We start from the raw sequence: 20930 nt of genomic DNA, 5'->3' as shown, positions 1-20930 counted from the left end.
ATACCCAAGATAAAAAGTTTGACTGTTAGGTTTTTCATAGTTTATTAGCAGCTATCTTGAAGTTCTTTCCCACAGATCTAACACGTAGTTCTCTCAGTAAAGGAAACCACACGGTTACTCTGTGAGGCATTTCCAACAATGTAGGTCTGCAGAAAAAGTCCCATTGGGATAGACCTCAACAGTGCCTGTGTTCGTCTTATTCACTGTTTTATACACCCTAGTGCCTATCACTATTCCTGCTGTGGTATGGGTTCAGTACTATATTTTTAAACGAACAAGTGATATTCAATAATTGAAATATTGCCAGAATTAAATAAAATATAAAAACATGATTTAAAAAACCAAAAAATTATATACTGACATATTTGCTAGTGCAATTTGAATAACAGACAAACGCAGGCAGCAGTGTTCCTTCCTTCGAATTTGCTTTCCCCAATACCTGCCATCCCTGTTATGTTTTCATTCACTGAGCTTTAGGTTGGAAGAACCCCTCCTTCTGAGTGTTCTATTAGTGACCCCAGGAGCAATTACTAGCCATTAGGACTGGCTTCCAAAAGGTAGATCAAACCCATATGGTGTTTTAGTCAAATTTGTGTGGTACATTTAGCAGTGAAGTGTGACTTTGAAGTTTGCTTTAAAAGAGAAGGAGGATGCAAGGGAAAGCTTCATAGATCTTTCTTAGGTTCAAAAGGCAGAATTAAGTTTAATAATTCAAAATACATTTCTTATCTGGGTTTTTTAATTATTTACAGAGTTAAATCGACTTGTCCATCTACAAAGTGCTAAAAATGTGTCTTTGATACTTTTACTCACTGAAGTTGCATACTTAACCAGTGAGTATGTTTTATGCCGCTGATTGTTATTATGCTTCTTATATGGTGGAATGAAGCTGAAACTGAGCCCCTGAAGCCAGAGTATGGGCTCAGAGTCAGGGTCTGCTCTGGCTTCCCTGAGGGGCAACAACCTGAACCCCTGTGGCTAACATCCACAAAAGGAAGGAGTACAGTTGGTGATGACCAAAGTCTCTTACATTGTTATGACCTAATGTAATAATTATTTCTTAATTAGTCTTTCAGTGGTTTACTTTTCTCTTTTTTCAAGCCATGGGTCTCTTTTATCTTATTTCTCTTTTTTTGTCTTTTTCTCTCTCCTCCTCCTCCCCCCGCACCTCTCTCTTTCTTTCTCTTCTTTCCATCCCTCCCTCCCTTCCTTCCTTCCTTCATTTCTTTTTTTGAAATGTTTATTTACGTCAATCAACATAAAGTAACTTATTTTAAAGAACATAAAGAGGCTCCACATATGAAGTTTCAGCTTAACTTAGGGTAAGTTATACCTTCAAATCTATTTTCAGAGACTCTACTGCAGCTATAAGTAACTACTTGTATAAACTATGCTTGTTGCATTTTAGAAAATATTCAATATATAACATCAAGCAAATTCAAAAGTCTACTTTTTTAAAATAAAATCTCTGTTTAGCTCACTTCTTTTCTTCAAATGAGTAAAAACTGAGTGGTATTTGCTTTTCTTGCAAAACAAAACACAATTTGAAGAAATTATTAAAGACAATGGTGCCAAATTTATTAATGTTGGGCATTCTTATAATTAAGCACATCAAAATAGATACATAAAGAAAAAATATCACATGGTATAATGTTAAAATCATTCTCTACAAATTCCCAGTTGTTTATTTTTAAAGTATAAATTTGTTTCAGAAACTGAAAGACAGTAGATTCACTGTAGATGTACAGTTTTAGCTAGATCTGTTAGATTAAAAAGAAAGAAACTGGAATTACAGTTAACATATAGAAGGCACAAACATTGATACTGTATTGATAATTGTTCTATGAATCTATCTAATAAAAATTTAAGAATAAATGTTTCCATCCAGTTAAAAACAATCTTAACCTGACTGAAAACTTGTTTTGGCTTTTTAAAGTGGAAAGTTCTAGAAGAATTTTTTTGAAAGAGTTAGACAATTTGAAAACATAATATTATAATAGATACATATCAAACTTCAGAGTTCGTAGGACTTGAAAATCTTAAATACTCTACTGAGTTAATTCAAACTTTTATTAAAAATTGACTTCTAAAATTAGAATTAAAGTTTTCTTGACTAAATGTATGTTCTAAATAGGTCTTTAGGTTCCTAAATGATTGCCTTTCTAAAGAACAGACTGGAAGAAGAAGTGATCAATTTGCCCTTTAAATACACTGTAATTTAGGCAGCCCTATCAGTGCAACAAGTGTGTTCCTATGCAAGTTGTTATACTTGCGTTACTTCCCAGTCTTTTTCCTCTATTTTCATTTCTATACAACGATACCACTATGCTTAATTATAGGACTTGTAACATGTAAGCTTTCTTATTCTTAAAATACAGCCATTTAACCCTTTTAAAAATTGCATGGACTAGTTCTCCAAACCCTCCCACATATATAGCTTGTCTATTTCTTACCCTCAAAGAATAAAATAAATGCCATAAAGTCATCACTATAACAAAGGATAAGTTCTGTGCTCTTACTTAGTTTAAAATGAATGTGAAGGCACTTAGAACCTATAGTACAGATATAATGAGGCAGAGTACACATTAATATAAAAATTGTATTATAATAAAGAGGAAGTGGACCTAAAGCACAATGAATATTTATTGATTAATATCGCTACCAAAATCCTCAGGGCTAGCCATTTTTAGAAAGGTTCAGGAATACTACAATTAATATAAGGAGACCCATGAAAAACTTTTACCTGTTTTCCAGTCTCATGTACATGATTATGGTAATAGCAGGTGCAATGCAGACACATGGGGGGTGTTGGGATGTTAATAAGATGAAAAATAAAACACATACCATAAAATTCCGCTGGTAATGAATGTTCTCTTTGTTAAAGTCGATCACATAGCCATTGAAGGACCAAACAAATGTGAGATCCAGTGCAGGATCAAAGGAAGCGGCACACTGCATGGTTGCATTTTCTCCAACAGTGATATCGGCATTAATTGGAGCCAATATAATTCGTGTGGGATCTATACATTTTTAAATAAAGGAGTAAACCACAATTCAAAAAAATATGAGACACCATATTATCTAGTACATTAAAAAATAAAAATCAATATAGTTGAAATATCTGTGCAAAACAATAAGATGTTTACAAATTTAAATTCCAAGAATAGTTTCATCAAACAAGAGATTTGCACAGAAGCCTTTTGAAATGGAAACATCAAAACATGGATTGTCTTATAAGCTTAGTGCTGAATCATGTCTTATAGTACATTAGAAATTAAGCACTGTCAAACTTAAAAAAAAAAAGTAAAGTTAATCAAATGGTTTCCTACCTGTGATAACAAGAGTCCCAGTGCTATTAGCCTTCCCTTTATTATTTTCTACAAAGCATGTATAGACACCTCCATCATTCCTTGTAATGTTATTGATTTCCAAGCTGCCATCTTCCCAAATGACTATTCTATTGAAATGAAAGAAATACATATTTCACAAAATTAATTTAATGAAATACGTTACTATTCTATGTCTTAGATTAAAAACACTAACATCTTAGTATCATTAAAGTTTTACATAAATTGCTTGACAGAGACTTTTTTCAAGATGAAACATTCTAGCCTTTGTTTAGAATATTCTTTCTCAGCATCAAGTTTTTTTGGAAAACCACCTTCATCTTTTTCTTGGACTTATCACAGTAATCTCGAACTGTCCTCCTGCTGCCAACCTTGCCTCTACACAGTTTCTTTTCCCACATGTCAGCCAGACATGAAGACATACACCACATAAGTAATACAATGTCACTCTTTGGCTCAGTGATGTCACTCTACAGCTCAGAAGCCTCCAGTGAGTTTTCCATCTCATGCATAGTAAAAGCCACAGCCCTTGGTTTGCCCTTTTAGGCCCTGGTCGTTTTCACAATCTGTTTCTCACAACCTTCAGGGTTTTGCACAGTGGCACCTTCAGTAAAGCTTTGTCTGATAAATTCTAGTTAGTATGGCATGCACACACCCACCCATGGCACTGCTGCTGTCCTGGCATTCCCCATGATATCCCTCTTCCCAGATTTTTCTTCCTAACACATATTTCATCAGACATACTTCAGCTTTACTTGTTAATCTATCCTTGCATTAGATGGTAGCATCCTGATGTCAGGAATTTGTATCTGCTTTGTTTGTGGCCCCATCTCAAGGTAACATATTCATTAACATATACAATCATTAGGAAAAAACAAAAAACTATGTTCCAGGAATTCCTTAAGGAGTGAGACATGAAACAATGAGTAGGCACTCGATCAACCTGTTTTTGAATGTATGAACTACATAGAGTTTAACTGAAGCAGTGGCTCTCTACATGCCACCATAAAATGACTTTTAAACCACTGTGAGACAGACTTAGATCAGTCATAGGCCTGAAAAAAGTGAGCCCAGATCTTCCAGGAATGTGACCCCAGGACTTCAGCCTTGGTAGTTAGAATAGACTGTCATTTCCACAGCCACAGAGGAATACAAACATATTTTAATTTTAGGAAATTTCAAAGGATGATACTGTAAAACCTACCTTAGTAAAAGCTTCTGTAACAGATTACTTTTAGGAAATTCTTCTATGAACAGAAACTAAATCTTTCATACTAATAGAACTTAAATGTATTCCCTCTGCCTGTCTGCCTCTTCCTTGGAGTCAGGAGACCGAAAACTCATTATTTGTAACCTTATTATACCTAACTCTTACATATAATTTATATTACATTAGTATTACATATATTATGATATATTACATATAATTTATATATTTATTATATAACTTTACTATATAATGCCTTGCACTTACATTCAATATTGGATTGCCTGTCATTGGATTTTATTTTATTTTTAAATTTTTGATATTCTTTTCCATTATGGTTTACTACAGAATATTGACTATCCCGTGCTTTACAGTAGGACCTTATTGTGTATCCATCCTATATATAATACTTTGCATCTGCTGATCCCAAACTCCCCATCCATCCCCCCACATCTCCTTCCGCCTTGGCAACCACAAGTCTGTTCTCTATGTCTGTGAATGTGTTTCTGTTCTGTAAATAAGTTCATTTGTGTCATAGTTTCGATTTCACATACAAGTGACATTATATAGTATCTTTCTCTTTTTCACTTATTTCATTTAGTATGATAATCTCTAGGCCCATCCATATTACTGCAAATGGCATTATTTCATTCTTCTGTATGGCTGAGTAATATTCCATTGTATATATATATACTACATCTTTATCCATTTATCTGTCAATGGACATTTAGCTTGCTTCCATGTCTTGGCTATTGTAAATAATGCTGTATGAACATTGGGGTGCATGTATCTTTTCAAATTATAGTTTTGTCTGGATATATGCTCAGGATTGGGATTGCTGCATCATACGGAAACTCTATTTTTAGTTTTTTGAGGAACCTCCACACCCTCAAAAGGGTGGAGTTTTGCCACGCTTTTGGGTGTGGCAAAGGGTGTAGGAGGGTTGCCTTTTCTCCACACCCTCTCCAGCATTTACTATTTGTAGAGTTTTTAATGATGGCTATTCTGATCAGTGTAAGTGGTACCTCATTGTAGTTTTGATTTGCATTCCTCTAATAATTAGCAATGCTGAGCATCTTTTCATTTGCCTATTGGCCATCTGTATGTCTTCTTTGGAGAAATGTCTATTTAGATCTGATTTTTACTTTCCTTAAATATATAATTTCCAAAACCTTAATTTATCTCTGAAGCTTTGTACAAACACATGCCAACAATTCTCCATATATTCCATTTTAAGAGCAGAGCTTCATAAAGGACAATTACTACATACATACTTTATTAATAAAAATCTCCATATAAGAAAACACCAAAAATTTCACCAATAATATATTCCATAATTTCCTTGCTCGTCTTTAACTCTCCAGTTCCAACTTAAGCTCATTTCAGAATACTTTTTACTTATTGAAGAAATAATGTAATAGCATAATATAAACATAAACATAAAAGTAATTATTTGATATTGTGGAAGCTATGCCAATGTCCCTCTATGTTCTCTCACTGTGAGGAGTGTAACTGATCCACACCTCTAGCTGCTGCACTCAGAAATCCATCACTGTGTTTGAGCCAAAACAACAATTTCCACAGGTTGCTCTCAGCCAATGACTGAGTCCAGGAGGAATTTTAAGGCTGCATATTCCAGGTAGACATCAGGCTCCTCTGATGGGCATTTTTAGCTGGAACGCTTTCCAGTGGTCTTACCACACTCTATTAAATCTGCACGGCAGTCCATTTCTACCCAGCCTCTCTTCCTTCCTTCCCTTTCCCCTTCATTTGGAAGCAGACCTGAATCTCAGATGGCTGTCCCAGGCTTCACCAAGAGTCTTCTCTGTTTTCCTTCCTAGGCATTGCCATTAATAAATCTCTTGCATGGCTAATCCCGCATTGTCATCTGCTTCTCATAGAACTCATATTAACACAGTACTAACATTAATGTGTCTCATTTTTTCTCACTAAGCTCTAGTGTAAGTCCTTAGCCAATTTTCCACCCCACCCCATTTAATTATTTTGTACGTAAAGCAATGAAAATTATCATCAAGTTGCAATGGAAACAACAATAGCAACAATTAATCTTTCTAAAACCCACATTATATTCTTAGTTTTCTCATGTATATTAGCTCTCAATTGATCATTGTCATCTTTAAAGGGTATACTTCCTTGTGTTGTTCAGCTCACCTACACTTTCAGGTACTTTGTCCATGACATTAAAATTAATTTCAGTAAGAGTATTTAGGGAACTTGATGTTTTTGAATAATGATCCATATTCTAAAGTCAATGTAGTTAAATTATCAGAATCTTATCCTTATTTTCAGATTAGATCATATAGATAAACAGTCAAACAAGCCAGGAACCATCTGGTCTTTAATAAAGTAGTCACTTATTGTTGCCAAAATTATTCCAGTATAACCTCCATCTTATTTGTTAATGTTTAAAGCACACCAACTCTGGGGTAGAAAAGAATCTTGGAGAGACTCTCATATAAAAGGCTCAGATAAAGACCATTTTAGAGTTGATAGCAGTCCATTGGTTATAAATGAACAACTACAAAGAAATTCTGTTGGAGAATGCATATCATTTTAACTTTAAATAAAATCATACAATTGAGAACTTAATTACAACTTATCAAGATTTATGTTTCCTCTCTCCTGATTGCAAGTACTGCATATGCCATTTTACAAACCATTTACCAGGCACAGAGATAACTTAGTAATGTGGAACAGTTTTTAGGTAATTATATTAATCAGAATGAGATTATAGTTATGCTCAAAGACAGTTATTCAGTTACTCGTTAATATTATTTTCAACAGAAATGTTTCTCTAAAAGTAATTATTAGTTTAACTTTTCTTAATACATACTATTTTATAACATTCAAACTTATTTTTACATGAAATACCAAATCTATAATAAAGAGATACTTAAATAATCTGAGCTACTAGTGGGTTAACATAGTGAGCAAAAATTAGATTTATAGACTCTTTCATCAAAAGGTCATACAATTTGATTCAAATACTTTAAAAATATTGACAGGACTAGAATAATAAGATTTTAGGAGCTAGACTTTTCTTTTTTTGAACACATGTTTGTATTTAGGAAAAACAAATCCATGAAGCATGGTTCTGAGAAATTTGTGGTTGCAGAGGCCCATGGCATGAGTCCTCATCAGAATTAGAGCAAGATTCTTTTCATTAAGGAGAGAGAGCTAATAGTGCAGCCAACAGGAAATGCTATGCTCTAGGCTGTTGCAGTAGTGAATACCTAAAATTGGAACTACCTTATGATCATGGTCTGCATCACTCATTATCTGACTGCTAAAGCTTCAACCCTGTATTGCACAGATTGACTTTTCCTTTAACACTGATTCTTCTAGTATCATTTTGTTAAAGTGTTAATAAATCTTAGTCAGACATATTACCTGTAGAATTTAATGTATTCAGGGAAGCAGCTGCTGTCCTTGCACACCCCTCCCCAACCACAGCTTTGTCTCATGCACAACCATACTTGTGATTATCCTAGTAAGAAAACTGTGTTGCCATGTGTTCATTCCATATCAGCATGGCACAAGTTCAAGTTCTGGCTTGGAGATTACTGATACATTTTCAGAAGCCCACTTTAACCTTTCCAGGCTTTAGATACATCAAAACAGAGATGACACTCACCTTACATTCTTTATTGGATTACTGTAAAGATTTATCTTTTATACTTTTGCTAGAATATTTTTTTAAAGGCAAAAACTACTTTTTTCCTCCCCTATTTAAGCCTTTAGACAGATTTCTACTACTCTTAGATGAAGCCACAGAAAATGTTGTTACTAATGACCTGGCTTACTATGTGTCATCCCTTAAAACTGTTCTCCATTTTATTCTAAAGACAGCCATGTTGGTTTTAGTTCTTACATTCCTTATACATCCTCTTCTCTCTGCCTTAGGGCCTTTGCACATGCTGTGCTCTCTGCTTGAAATATTTGCTGCTCCCCAACCTTCATATCCCAATTCTCCTATTTCCCAACATTCCTTCTCCCCATAGATAGTTAGGAAGATTAGAAGTTCCTGTTCACTTCAGAAGAGGGAAGAGGTGATTTGTACTTTAAAATCACCTTTTATTTCCCTACCGAAATATTTAATAGGCTAATTGCATAAAATTAAATCAAATATGAATGGCTATAGAAGCCCTTGTTAGGGGAAAAATTATAAAGACCCTATTTTATTTCCCATTGTTAATTAGTTTTGTGGCCTTGGGCAATTTGTCACAAATCTCTGAGCCTCAATTTTTAAAATTCCTTATAAACTCTAGAAGTCTAAAAATTGAATTCTGTTTATAATAGATACTGACAGTGATGGGTGTTTCTGTTTACCTTAGAGCTGTGATATCTTCTGGGGAGAAAAGTTAGAACAAAAATTATTTACGCTATGAATATGAAAACAAGTTCTCTACAAAGTAAACTTTCCCAAGTACTGAGTTGCAATCGGATTTCTAGTTTCTGGACTGACCTGCTGCTATTGACAAGCCACTCTGTACCTTTACTCCATAAAAATTTTGGTTTGGGTGCAGCTTTAGGTTTGCATTCAATTATAACTCTTCCTCCTTTAGCAGCCAGGATCTTTTTCTTCATAGGATTCATTTCAAAAGTTGGAGCCAAAGCTAAAAGAAAGTAAACTATTATTTGTCTCTTTTGCTAAAAAAAGAAACAGAAGTTTCTTCTATACTATAGCATCTTTTATTCCCTTTTGATTAATAATCAATAGAAAAGATTAATCTCACCAAATGTTATCAGCAATGACCAACAGACATTCCATGCCTAATAATAATAATTGTTTTCTTTTATTTAAAATTTTATTGAGGTATATTTTACTTACCAAAATTTATCCATTTTAAATGTATAATTCTTGGTGATAACTGAATTAATTATTACACATTTAAGTTGTAATCAAATGCTGTATGAATATTTACCTTGAAGGTAATACCTAATTCAAGTGTCTTGACTCAGTTGCGCAAGGGAAGTTAAGTGAAAGGATAGAGGAAATTGAGCAATTATTAATATTGGCACATATTCATAATCCGTAATCATAGTCACACTTTGAATGAACTGTCCCCAGCTTACGGATGAAAGAACTGATATCTATTAAGATTCTATAATTTGCCAAATGTGCCACAGGCAGTAAGGTATAAAATGGGATTTACATTTGAATCTAGATCTGTCTGATTTGCAAGCATGCTCTTTTCAGTAAACAATATGACTCCTCCTTCATTATACAAACATTTATTGAGTACCAACTGCATGCAGACACTATGAGATGCCTTAATAAACAGAGAGACCCCTGCCTTCAGGACCAACCTACAAACAGTTATGGGAATGATGTTTTCAATTAATTGAGAAGTACATAATGCACCTGTAGCTCATCCTTACTTCAAAGTACAGATCAATAATTATGAAAACAGGCTATAGAGTCTCAAAAAATATTACTCTCTTGATGATATGCTCTAATTTTCTTTAGTGTCCCCACATCTAGCTCATTTCTCAATCTCTTTGTCATTTTGCAGACTCCAGGGGGATTCCATCTTTTTATTTCCACACATCCCAATCATCTATAAAACTGTCCTTTCTGGGGGCTTTTCTAGGCCTAAGTATATGTTTATCCAGGTCTTGACCCTTCATCATCTAGTCCCATGATTCTCAAATTTTATTTGTGCATCATAATCATCTGAGGATCTTGGTAAAATGCTATTTAATAGATCTGGGGTGGACCTGAGATTCAGCACTTCTAACAAGCTCTGAAGAACACACTTTTTATAAAAATGATTTAGGTTATCCCATTGTTTTTTAGGTTATCCCATTGTATTTTAGTCCCATTTTTTTATAATTGGAAATAAATAAGTAAACAACCAACCTGTGTTGTACACCTAACACAGCATGTGGTATTTTGTATAGGCTAAATAAATATTGTGGGTGACATATTGCTTATAAAATATGAGAGAAATTTTCATCAGATTATATTTAGAAAGTCTAAATTTATCTAGAAAATAAGACTTTTTTCTGAATCTGTTCAGTCTTAATAAAATCGTTGATTTGGTGCAGTCATTTAAATGACCCATGCTTACCTAATGTTTGAATTTCTAGTGACAGAATCTAGACCATGTTCATGTATACATACATATATATATATTTTTTCTTTTGTTCTTTATTGAGCTTATTACAGACTAGTATCTGGTGCACAGTAAGCACTCAATAATCATTTGGTGGATGAATAAATGAATTAATTAAATAACTCAGGAAAGAAGAGAGAGAAACACTGTTCCTAAAGGTAATAAACAAAAATAGATTGAAACAAATATAAAGATGGTCAAGAATTAATCTCAGTCTCAAAATGATCAATTTGCTTAATTACTGCCTTAATAGATTAATGATTGCAAGATTTAGGTTTGAAGACAGAAAGATCTTTCAGTCTGAGCTGTTAAATTTTCATTTTCTCTTGTAATATATAACAATTAACAAGAAATTTTAACAGAAAACAAAAGCATTTACATTTGGAAGGAATTGAAATTCACCTCATATCTTCTCTAAGAGTCAAAATGATTTTACTGCACTTCATACCAAAGTGATAGGGTATGAAGCCTAAGCCTAAGTGTTTCCTTGATACCCAAAGAAACTAGATTAAATATATTAGCAAGGAATTTTGACTTTAGGGGGAAGAAATGGAATATGATACTCAGCATTATAAGAAGAGGCAGGAAAAGTTAAAATCAAGAAGGCCTCAACTCTTTTTAAAGATAGCTTTCTTTAATACTTTCCTATAACTGTCTCAGTGTCTTTCATGTTCTTTTAGTGTCACTCAATTTGCAGTGATACCAATGTTTTAAAAAATTTCCCTTTGGTGTCTCAAGAATAAAAGAGACTGCACTGAGTCATTGTTTTATCTTTTCAGTAATCATTTCTAGCAGAGAAATCCTGCCCACCTGATTCATTACTTACAATATTACTAAACTTGGTGACAGCCACTTCAAATAGTATGAAAAGGACATGATAGTATGAAAAGGACATGATACTTTTAATTAAAGTAGTTGTAATGAAAATAAAAAGAAAGTAAAAAATCTCAGAGATTTATGGGATAAAAATGAGAAATTTAATAGATGTAATGGGGGGAAAGTATGTAATGGGATTGTGTCATTCTTTAGAACAGTAAATATTTCAGGAGGAGATGATGTGAATGAGTGAGAAATAATGAATTCGGTTTCAGACATGCTGAGTTTGGGATATCTGTGAAGTTACCCAGATGACCATTTCTACCAAGAAGCTTTTATAGTGAGCTTGAAGCTGAGGATAAAATTCTGGGCCAGATGTGTAAATTAAGGTGTCCTTGATAGTTAATGGGCAAAGAAGAAGATATCATCCAGGTTTTTTTAAAAATTTAAAAATAATAATAATTGAGGAATAATATTATAAAATACATGAAAGAATGAGTAAGAAAATGGAATGCAACCAGAGGAATGGAACTCTAGAAGAGAGAAAGATTTCCAACTGAGCAGGGAAGGAGTAAAAAGGAAAATGAAGGCAATCAAGACAAAATAATCTGGGAGGTATCAGAGCATGGCATCACCAAGGACAAAAGAGGGGAGAATTAAAGAGGAAAGCATGACCAGAAAGAGAGGCAGCCTGAGGATATGCACACACACTCACACACACACACACACACACACACATACACATGCACACGAAGAAAGGTTGTCTGTTGAGGGCAGAGACAAAGGGATTATTTTGGGACAAGATACATCGTCCTCTGGATAAAGAGTATCAAAAGGACAAGTGTAATAAAGATTCAGATAGTTTTGAAGAGGGATGGGAAGTTGAAATGTTTTATTTCAGTGGTTTTCAATTTTCATGGAGAAGTAAGAAAGTAATATGAAAGTAGGAGTGAGTGTGGGGTAAGGGGATTGAGGAATGTCTCGAAGGTTTTCAATAGCAATTTTAACCCAGAGACCCAGGGACTGATAAAGCTACCAAGTGCTAAACACTCATCTGAGGCTGGCTCACAGGCATTGCGGAAGCATCAATCTTCACTATGTGATGTCCTGGCAGTGTTTAGCTGCCCAAACATAGGAGAGAACAAGACATAAAAATTGGCATGTGTAAAGTTTGCTTTACCATTAAAAAAGCCTTAAAAACCTTTATACTCCATGTTGCCTCCAATTTATTTACTGTTCATGAATGAAAGGAAAATAATAATATCATTCTATTTCAAACCACATTTTAGAAATGTTTAACTTCTAATTCAAGAAAGTAACGTGAAATTAAATATAATCTGTATATAATGAAGGATCATTTTAACATGTTGCTTTCTTGCTGATTGTTAACAGAAACCAGAAATAATACTGACCCAAGATCTTCAACTCCGCGTTTGCATAAATGGCTCCATGTGTATTTTCAGCTATGCACTGATACATGCCAGCATTTTCAAAGGTCACGTCATACAGTCTCAATTCCCCTCTATGATACTGGAAAGAACACAAAGTGAAACACATTTTCTTGATAGACTTTAATAGAAATGGTTTCATTTGGGTTTGGGCTTGGTTGTCTTTCCATTTAGGTACATTATTTTTGCCCCCACTGTTAACTAAGTCTAGTGGAGTGGGGTTTTCATGGTATGGGGAAGTAAAACCCACTTACCATGCCCAGTGGCTCTTGTTCTATTCATCCTACAGAGAAGAGAGTCCACCTTTTTCCCTCTTGGCCCAGCTGTGAGATTACAGTGGGAAGGTAGAGAAGGACCCCACTGCTGCTACTTGTCCCCAGGGCTAAAGGTAGGACCTTCATTCTTACCTCTGTTTCTGTGGGGTCAGGGAAACAGTGGCAAGAAAAAGAGGACAATATCAGGTAGTAGAGATGGATGCATAGAAAGAGGGTGAAAAGTGGAACAAAGGAAACAATAAGGAGAGAGAGAGAGAAGGTAGACATAAGAAAATGTTTAAGCTGAAAAAAGACACTTTATGTTCACTTTCTGGTTTTTTCTTTTAAAGGAGACTTTTATATTTCAGGGACTAGATGCCCTTAATCTATTGACACTCCTGCTAACTTTATCCCAGGATCACCCAGAAATGTTACCGGAACATAGGCTCAAGAACTGCAAAGCACTTGAACATACATACCAAATATCCATTCTTCAGCCATCGGATGCTAGGGATGGGCTTCCCTGTGGCCACACAAGGCCAGTAGAGATCACTGCCTATATCCACCTCTGTGTCATTGATGTGTTCTACCCACTCAGGAAATGCTTAAAAGTAAAGGACATTGAAAATTGTCAAATGCAAGTCAACATTCATCATCATCTCAAGAGGACAAATATTACACTTAGTTGATCTTCCTCTAGAAAATACATCAAATACTCTGTGTGTCATAAAATCAATGATTGAGTCAGTGAAATTGTATTTCTACAGGTCAGCAGGTAAACTTTATCTTACAATATTACAGCACTAGGTAACTGTAATTAAATTCATAATTGTTTTTCTGTTTGTGAACCACGTTTTGTTGGAAAGCTAATTCACGAATAGCACTAAAATAATTTATCTTTTTCTTATAATGTAAATCTTTCAAAATTACATATAAAGTTTTAAAGAATTATGTGTTAATTTATTATGTAAGAGGGGTAGAGTCTAGGGTACAAGTGGAGATGTTGACCTCAGAGAGCAGCTGAACCTAGAATATAAAGAGATAAAGGTAGAGAAGTAGGTGTCAGTAGATGTGGAGTGGGAGTTTGTGAAAGCTCCAATTTAATTACTACCATTTTCTCTGTGAAATAAGAAGCCAAGTTATTAGCTGAGAGAAAGGTTGAAGGAGGAGGTACTGTGGGTTTGAAGGAAATCACGAAGGCATGAAATGGTCATCTAAGAGAGTGAGAGGTAAGTGAATCTGGAGAAATGTAGTCTAGTTGCCAGGCGACATTAAGGGTAAAAATAAGGTCTGAAGCATGGCAGTGGGAGTGAGTTGCTGAGGAAGGTTGTAGGACAAGATCATTGGAGGAAAGGAGTTCAAAGGAACTGAGAGGGCAAACTATTGGAAAAGTTATTATAGTCTACATGATTTTTTTTTAATTAATTAATTTATTTATTTTTGGCTGTGTTGGGTCTTCGTTTCTGTGTGAGGGCTTTCTCTAGTTGCGGTGAGCGGGAGCCACTCTTCATCGTGGTACGCAGGCCTCTCACTGTCGCGGCCTCTCTTGTTGCGGAGCACAGGCTCCAGATGCGCAGGCTCAGTAGTTGTGGCTCATGGGCCCAGTTGCTCCGCGGCATGTGGGATCCTCCCAGACCAGGGCTCGAACCCGTGTCCCCTGCACTGGCAGGCAGACTCTCAACCACTGCGCCACCAGGGAAGCCCCTAGTCTACATGATTTTATGTCACCAAGAATGAAGTCAGGAGTAGAGTTGTAGTTGGTGAGAGTTGTCAATAGTGAAAATCTTAGGGCAATGAGTGGGGAGGGGCGACCTAACATAAGATTGTAAACTGGATGATTAAAGGAAAAGAAAGATAGTCTAGCAATGGCAGTGAAGAGCAGGGAGGCAGGTACTGGCAGTACTGCCAGTCACTCCTGGGGATGAGGGCTGTGAAAGAAAAATCAGCCACTGCTTGAGTGGTCTACAGGGGAAAGTGTCTTTAAGGGAGAGCCAAGTTTCAGTTAGAGCAAGAGAATAAAGGGAATGTTCAAAGAAGTTGAGAATATAGGGGATTCTGATAATGGACTATGTGCTCTAGAAGCATAGTGTAAAGACATCAGAAGTTGGGAATGAAGGGGAAATAGAGACTAAGTAGGACATGTGCGGAGCTCTGTGGGTATTAAAGTGCAGGTCATAAGGAGGCCCTGGACCAAGGGCTTCTTAAGGCAAATGAAATGCACAGGGTGAAGGTAAAATGATCCTAATCTTAGTGGACTTTATGAGATGGTGGTGGTGAGGCTGCAAATCCTGGGTCATCGGAGACACTTACTTTATTCCGATATAGACAGAGGCCTGAGGTCTGAGAGATAGGGGTAGGGGTCGGACTTGACCCTGTCACAGTACTCTTTCAGCCTTCTGGTATTCCAGTTCAGCTGAGGCATCATCTCCAGTTTTTCCTATCATGTATCTTTTTGATGAGACTAAGGTACCCCTTTGCCATATGCTTTATCAATATCTTATGTAATTTTCCATATCGCACTCTCACTATTTTCTTTATAATTATATATATTGGGGGTATATATTTATTTGACTGTATATGCTTGTATACATTTGGGGGTTTTGTATGATATGACTAGAGTATGAATTCCTCAAGGACAGAATATTTCCTTTAAGTCCTTGCTCCTATCATAGTGTCTGCCTCTGAGGACACACTCAGTATACACTTGTTGAAGACTTAGATGTTTATTTAGATGTTTATTTAGACCTGCAAACTTCACATTGTAGATTTGTGAATGGATTTGTAGGGATGATTTCAGCCTGAAAAGTTTCAAGCACTGACTGAGAAACAACATTCTCTCCTCCCAAACATAAGCTTATTTTAATGTGTGAGAATCAAACACTTGTGCCAAGAAAATTATATTAAAGAAAACTTTTCCTTAGACCAGTTGTTCTCTAAGTGTGCGTCCTGAACCAGTAACATCAACATCTCCCAAGAATTTGTTAGACATACAAATTCTTGGGTCCCAAATAGACCTTCTAACTCAGAAACTCTGAGGGTGGGAACCAGCAATTTGTGTTTTTAATGAGCCCCCAGATGATTTTAAAACATGCTAAAGTTTGTGAACCACTGGGTTAAACTAAATCATAATGCCTAGGTTCTTGTACAAATAAAAAAGAGAGCTTGAAGAAAGTCTACAAGCTATATGAATTATATTTTCTGAAAATTATCAATAACACTACTATTGATCCATTGGTGTTCCTATGATACCAGTGGCATAAACTCTTAACTTATATACTCATATTTGTGACTTAATTAGACATAAAGATGAATATTTTATCCTTTTGCATAATGTAGTTCACATCACTATTTTTAAACTAATCATTTTATGCTAGTTTTTCAAGTATGAAAGTGGCTTTCAATAAGATATTGATTAAATGTATGGAAAATTAAAACAATATCTCTACCTTGAACATAAATTCTTGCCTGGTGTTTATCCTTTCCTCTAATGTTCTCAGCCTCACATTCATATGTGCCTTCATCTTCTAGCTGAATATTGAAGATCTTCAGGACAGCTCCAGATGTGCTGATCTCAGCCGTGCTTGGCATTGGTTCTAGGACCTTCCGCCAACGGATATCAGGAACAGGACTTAAATAGGAGAAAGTAAGAGCTAATGGTCCACAATTCTTAAAAGACAATTTACTCTATGTTTGTAGCTAAACATTTACAACATTTATTTCCTAACAATACAAAATTTAATGTATTTCTATATATGTTAATAAAAACTGTGAGTATACTTACTTGCCAAGTGCAAAACACTCTAAAGTCACATTTTGGCCCATCAATGCATATATGTCCTTGAACTGAACTACAATATCAGCAGGATATGGTTTTGTTGTTCCTAATTTAAGAAAAACAAAAATATCAACTAATTAGTAAGCAGAGTAGTGTTTGTTTAACATCGTGGTTTTTATAGGATTAGAATTGCTTCAGTATGGAAGACTTTTCTCTGTACAAGTACTGGAAAATATCTGATCATGTCACAATGTATAGATTTGTTTATTTATGCATAGTATGCATACAGTATGAATTTTATTAAGCATTTTCAATCATATTGGCTCATTCTGACAACGGTGTAACCAATTTGACTCAAATAACTAAAAAATTCAACAATTCTTTAGGAAGCATCAAATAGGTATAAAACAAGCATAAAATAGGTATGAAAGGAGCATCCCAGGCGATTCTGATAAATTGGATTTTTGATCTGTACCTTGAGAAAACATTGACCCAAGGGGCATTCCTTTTGATTCTGCCTCTAAAATACAACTTGGATCTGCCAGGTACTCTATGGGAATCAGGAAAAAAGAGAAAAAGGAAGGAAATGAGGGATAAGGGAAGAAAGAAGAGAGAAGAGTGCAAAAGAAGGAGGCAAGGGAAGAAAGAGGAAGAAAAGAATAAAGGAGTGTCCATGGAGATGAAGGAAAAGAGAAAACAATTTTAAAAGAGGGAAGGAGAGAAGGAAAGAAGAAAATTGTTTATTTAAACATCACCGTGTTCATCAATGACAACATTTATTTAGCATGTCGGTATTGAAGGATGTAATTCCCTCTATCTTACAGTGGAAGAAATAGGCTCAGAAAGGCTAAATACACTGTTTAGGATCACAACATGAGTGTGTATTTTACACTGTATAACACTATAAAGACAAATAGATACACAAAGACCTGAAATACAAGCCAAAACAAAAGTAAATGCTCTGAAAGAGTGGCAGCCAAGGAGGATTGTTGGAAGTATATAGGGGCCAAGGGAATTGCAAGCAAAGAGGGCATTTGAACCAGACCAGTTCAAGTTGAGGAAATAGCATATTATGACACAACTTCAGGAGTGTGCAGGGAATTATAAAAGGTCTAGGAATCAAAATGATATTGAAGCATATGTAGTTGAAGATGAGCTTGAACCTACAACATAGAAGACTTGAAACTGTGATATTAAACATTTTGAAGCTAATTTCCTCAATGGGTAACTACTAATAGGTTTTGATAAAAAAAGTGATATGAATCTTAATTTTGGTTTAAGTAGAAGACCTTGTTGTCAGTTTTAAAGGAAGGAATATGGAGAAGAAAAATAGCAGAGAGTCAGAGATCTAAGGGAGTGTGTTTCATAAATTCAGAAAAATAGATGAGGGACTAAACGAGGGCACAGTTGCAGTGGGACCAGAAAGGAAAGGGCAGATCCAAGTTGTATTTTACAGGCAAAATCAAAAGAACTGCCCCTTGGATCAATGTTTTCTCAAGGTACAGATCAAAAATCCAATTAATCAGAATCACCTGGGATGCTCGTTGAACTTACAGATCACTTCCTAGGGGTCTAGGATGGGTCACATCATAGGTCTGCTGAATCACTATCTTTGGGTTCCACATTTTCCTCAAACTTCCCAAGTGCTTATGTCCTAAATGGGAACCGCTGTGCTCACTGTCCTGAGGATGGCAGTGGAGAGGAGATGATGATTAAAAATGCTCCCCCGAATTATTGCTAAAAGAGAAATATGACAGTATTGCTAAATGAGATGAAGAACGCCAGAAGAGGAGGTTTAGAGAGGAGATAAAAGATGTGCTTGGAATATTTCAAACTTAACATCCTTGGGAACTTTCTGTGTGTCAAGCCCAGGATGTAGGTAGAATTCAGGATTAAATATAGGGAAAAGTTTTGGAGATGCAAATTTAGAGTCATCACATAGGGCTACTAGAGAAAAAGGTGTAAATGAGTGAGAATATTTGAAAAAGATTAGAAAGAAATATTAGAAGGAGGAAGATCTGATGAAGGATACTGCATAGAATTTGTCAGCAAGGCAGGTGGGAGATGAACGGAGGCAGAAGTAGTCAGAAAAAATAGGAAAAGAAGGGAGAGTTCAAGAGAGGCAGAGAGATCAACAAGTGTCAAAATTCATACAGTATCAGGCCTGAAAATATCCTTTGGATTTAGCAAATAAGAAGTGGTTTCACTTATTCACTGAATACAAAATAATACGCAGAGGGAAAGGAATGGAGGAGAGTTTGAAGATTCAGAAAAGAAAGGAAAGAGTGTGTAGTGATGTCCTTAAATGAATCAAATGGACTGTGAACCAGGGCAACTGGAGGAGGCAGCCTGAGCAGCAGGAGAAGCACTTCTTCCACCGAGAAAGAAAGAAGCATTGAATGTCGAGGGAAGCATAGGGAAGAAAGTTAGGGAAATTTTTACATGATGGCTCCTTTTCACTCTGCGAAGTAGTGGTGAGAGTATCTCCTAAGATTTGGGAGGGGAAAAAAAGCCAGAAAATCAGAAAATATTTATTGAATTCTAACCATGTGACTGCTATCTTGAGAAGAATAATAAAAATAGAATCTTTATGGTAGGATGGACTTTTCCCCATTGTTATATACAACTTAAGGTTAGTGGTAGGAACCAAACCTAAGTCTGCCAACAACAGTGCCGGTATTTCTTCAGAAGCTTGAACTCAGCGATATGAGTGTAGCAGCAGGACTGAGATAAAAATAATGTGAAGTAAGAAAACATATTGTGATCTGATTTCTCAGGAAGTGGTACATTAAAAAACGGAATGCAGTTCATTCAATTGAAGCCTGAGAAAAGGCCAGTCAAGAATGTTAGTGGTCATCAAATATGGCACCACGGTAGTCATACCCTACACTACTTACAGTAGAAAGGCAATTTATGTACTTATTTGCGTCATGTAAATAGTTCTTAAAAATATCAAAATAATCCAATTGCCTTCTTCCCCCCCGCCCCCAATTCTGTAATCACTATAGTTTGTTTTGATCTAATCATTCATTCTCTTTCATGAATTTACTAGGAAGTAGGATTGGACATGAAACAAAAAACAGTTGCTGGTGATTCCCATTGTAAATGATATATTGGTATTTTGCTTGAATTGATTGGTTCTCTATGCATTCCCTGAGCTAGAGGCAACCAGTCCAAACTCAACCACCTTAGGGACACTTTTATGATGTAAATCTTCTCTATGGGAAAAACTAAGGAAGGGCAAGGCTTACAAAGTATGTATCCTCTGTTTTCTCCGACAGAGCATTCAGCTGTTCTCCCCACTGGATATCTCTTTTCATTATTGTAAGTATGCCATAAGCAGACAAACTTGCAAAAACAGAGGAACAAATATGATACTTACGTTCAGGTAGTGGAATGAGTGGGATAAATTTGCTGAACACACTCTTTGTAATAGAGGGACTGGATACAAAGCAGGAATAATTCCCTTTGTCTGATGCCTCAACATTAGCAATGTAGAGATTGCCATTTGTCTGAGACACAAATCTTCGTTTATCCATTGTGATAAATACAGGAAATTCATTTAGAAGCCAGCGGTAGCTAAGATCATCTAGAAGAAAATATTGTTGACTAAGTATTAACCTCTTCTCCAAAGGCAAAGATTTTGTTTTCTAATAATAAGCTAGCCCATAACCTAATGTAGGCTTTTAAAATATTGTTGACTAAGTATTAATCTCTTCTCCAAAAGCAAAGATTTTGCTTTCTAGTAATAAGCACATAATCTAATCTAAGCTTTTATAGAGCCAAGAAGTTGGAAATAGGCCAAGATAAACTGAAAATTTTCTAAAAGCTACTGTAGTTTGAGTGAGTATAAAGCGATGCTAAGCAATTATATCTATCTCTCAATTATTTATGGATTACTAGTTTTTATTTTTTATTTCATTGATGGGCAAAACGAAACTCA

The 20930-nt window shown here is 35.5% G+C and overlaps 1 protein-coding gene and 1 non-coding gene across 3 annotated transcripts in view; both read right to left on the bottom strand.

Moving 5' to 3' along the window:
• CNTN1 (contactin 1) overlaps nt 1-20930 on the bottom strand; it is a 232829-nt gene that overhangs the window by 120763 nt on the left and 91136 nt on the right. For both annotated transcript variants that reach the window (XM_060024589.1, XM_060024588.1), the window contains exons 7-14: nt 20370-20576; nt 16994-17093; nt 16659-16840; nt 13692-13816; nt 12923-13040; nt 9041-9191; nt 3330-3457; nt 2845-3020 (exon numbers count right to left, since the gene is read on the bottom strand). In XM_060024589.1, the coding sequence (XP_059880572.1) occupies nt 2845-3020; nt 3330-3457; nt 9041-9191; nt 12923-13040; nt 13692-13816; nt 16659-16840; nt 16994-17093; nt 20370-20576 (1187 nt within the window). The remainder of the gene's footprint in view (nt 1-2844; nt 3021-3329; nt 3458-9040; nt 9192-12922; nt 13041-13691; nt 13817-16658; nt 16841-16993; nt 17094-20369; nt 20577-20930) is intronic.
• Nucleotides 50-180, bottom strand: LOC132434637 (small nucleolar RNA SNORA18). Its single transcript, XR_009521356.1, has one exon. It is a non-coding gene; the product is annotated as a small nucleolar RNA SNORA18 (small nucleolar RNA).

This window comes from Delphinus delphis, chromosome 11 (assembly GCF_949987515.2).
Source record: "Delphinus delphis chromosome 11, mDelDel1.2, whole genome shotgun sequence".
Lineage (NCBI taxonomy): Eukaryota > Metazoa > Chordata > Mammalia > Artiodactyla > Delphinidae > Delphinus > Delphinus delphis.
The sequence above is the reverse complement of the archived record's forward strand: the minus strand, read 5'-3'. Positions and strand labels throughout refer to the sequence as shown.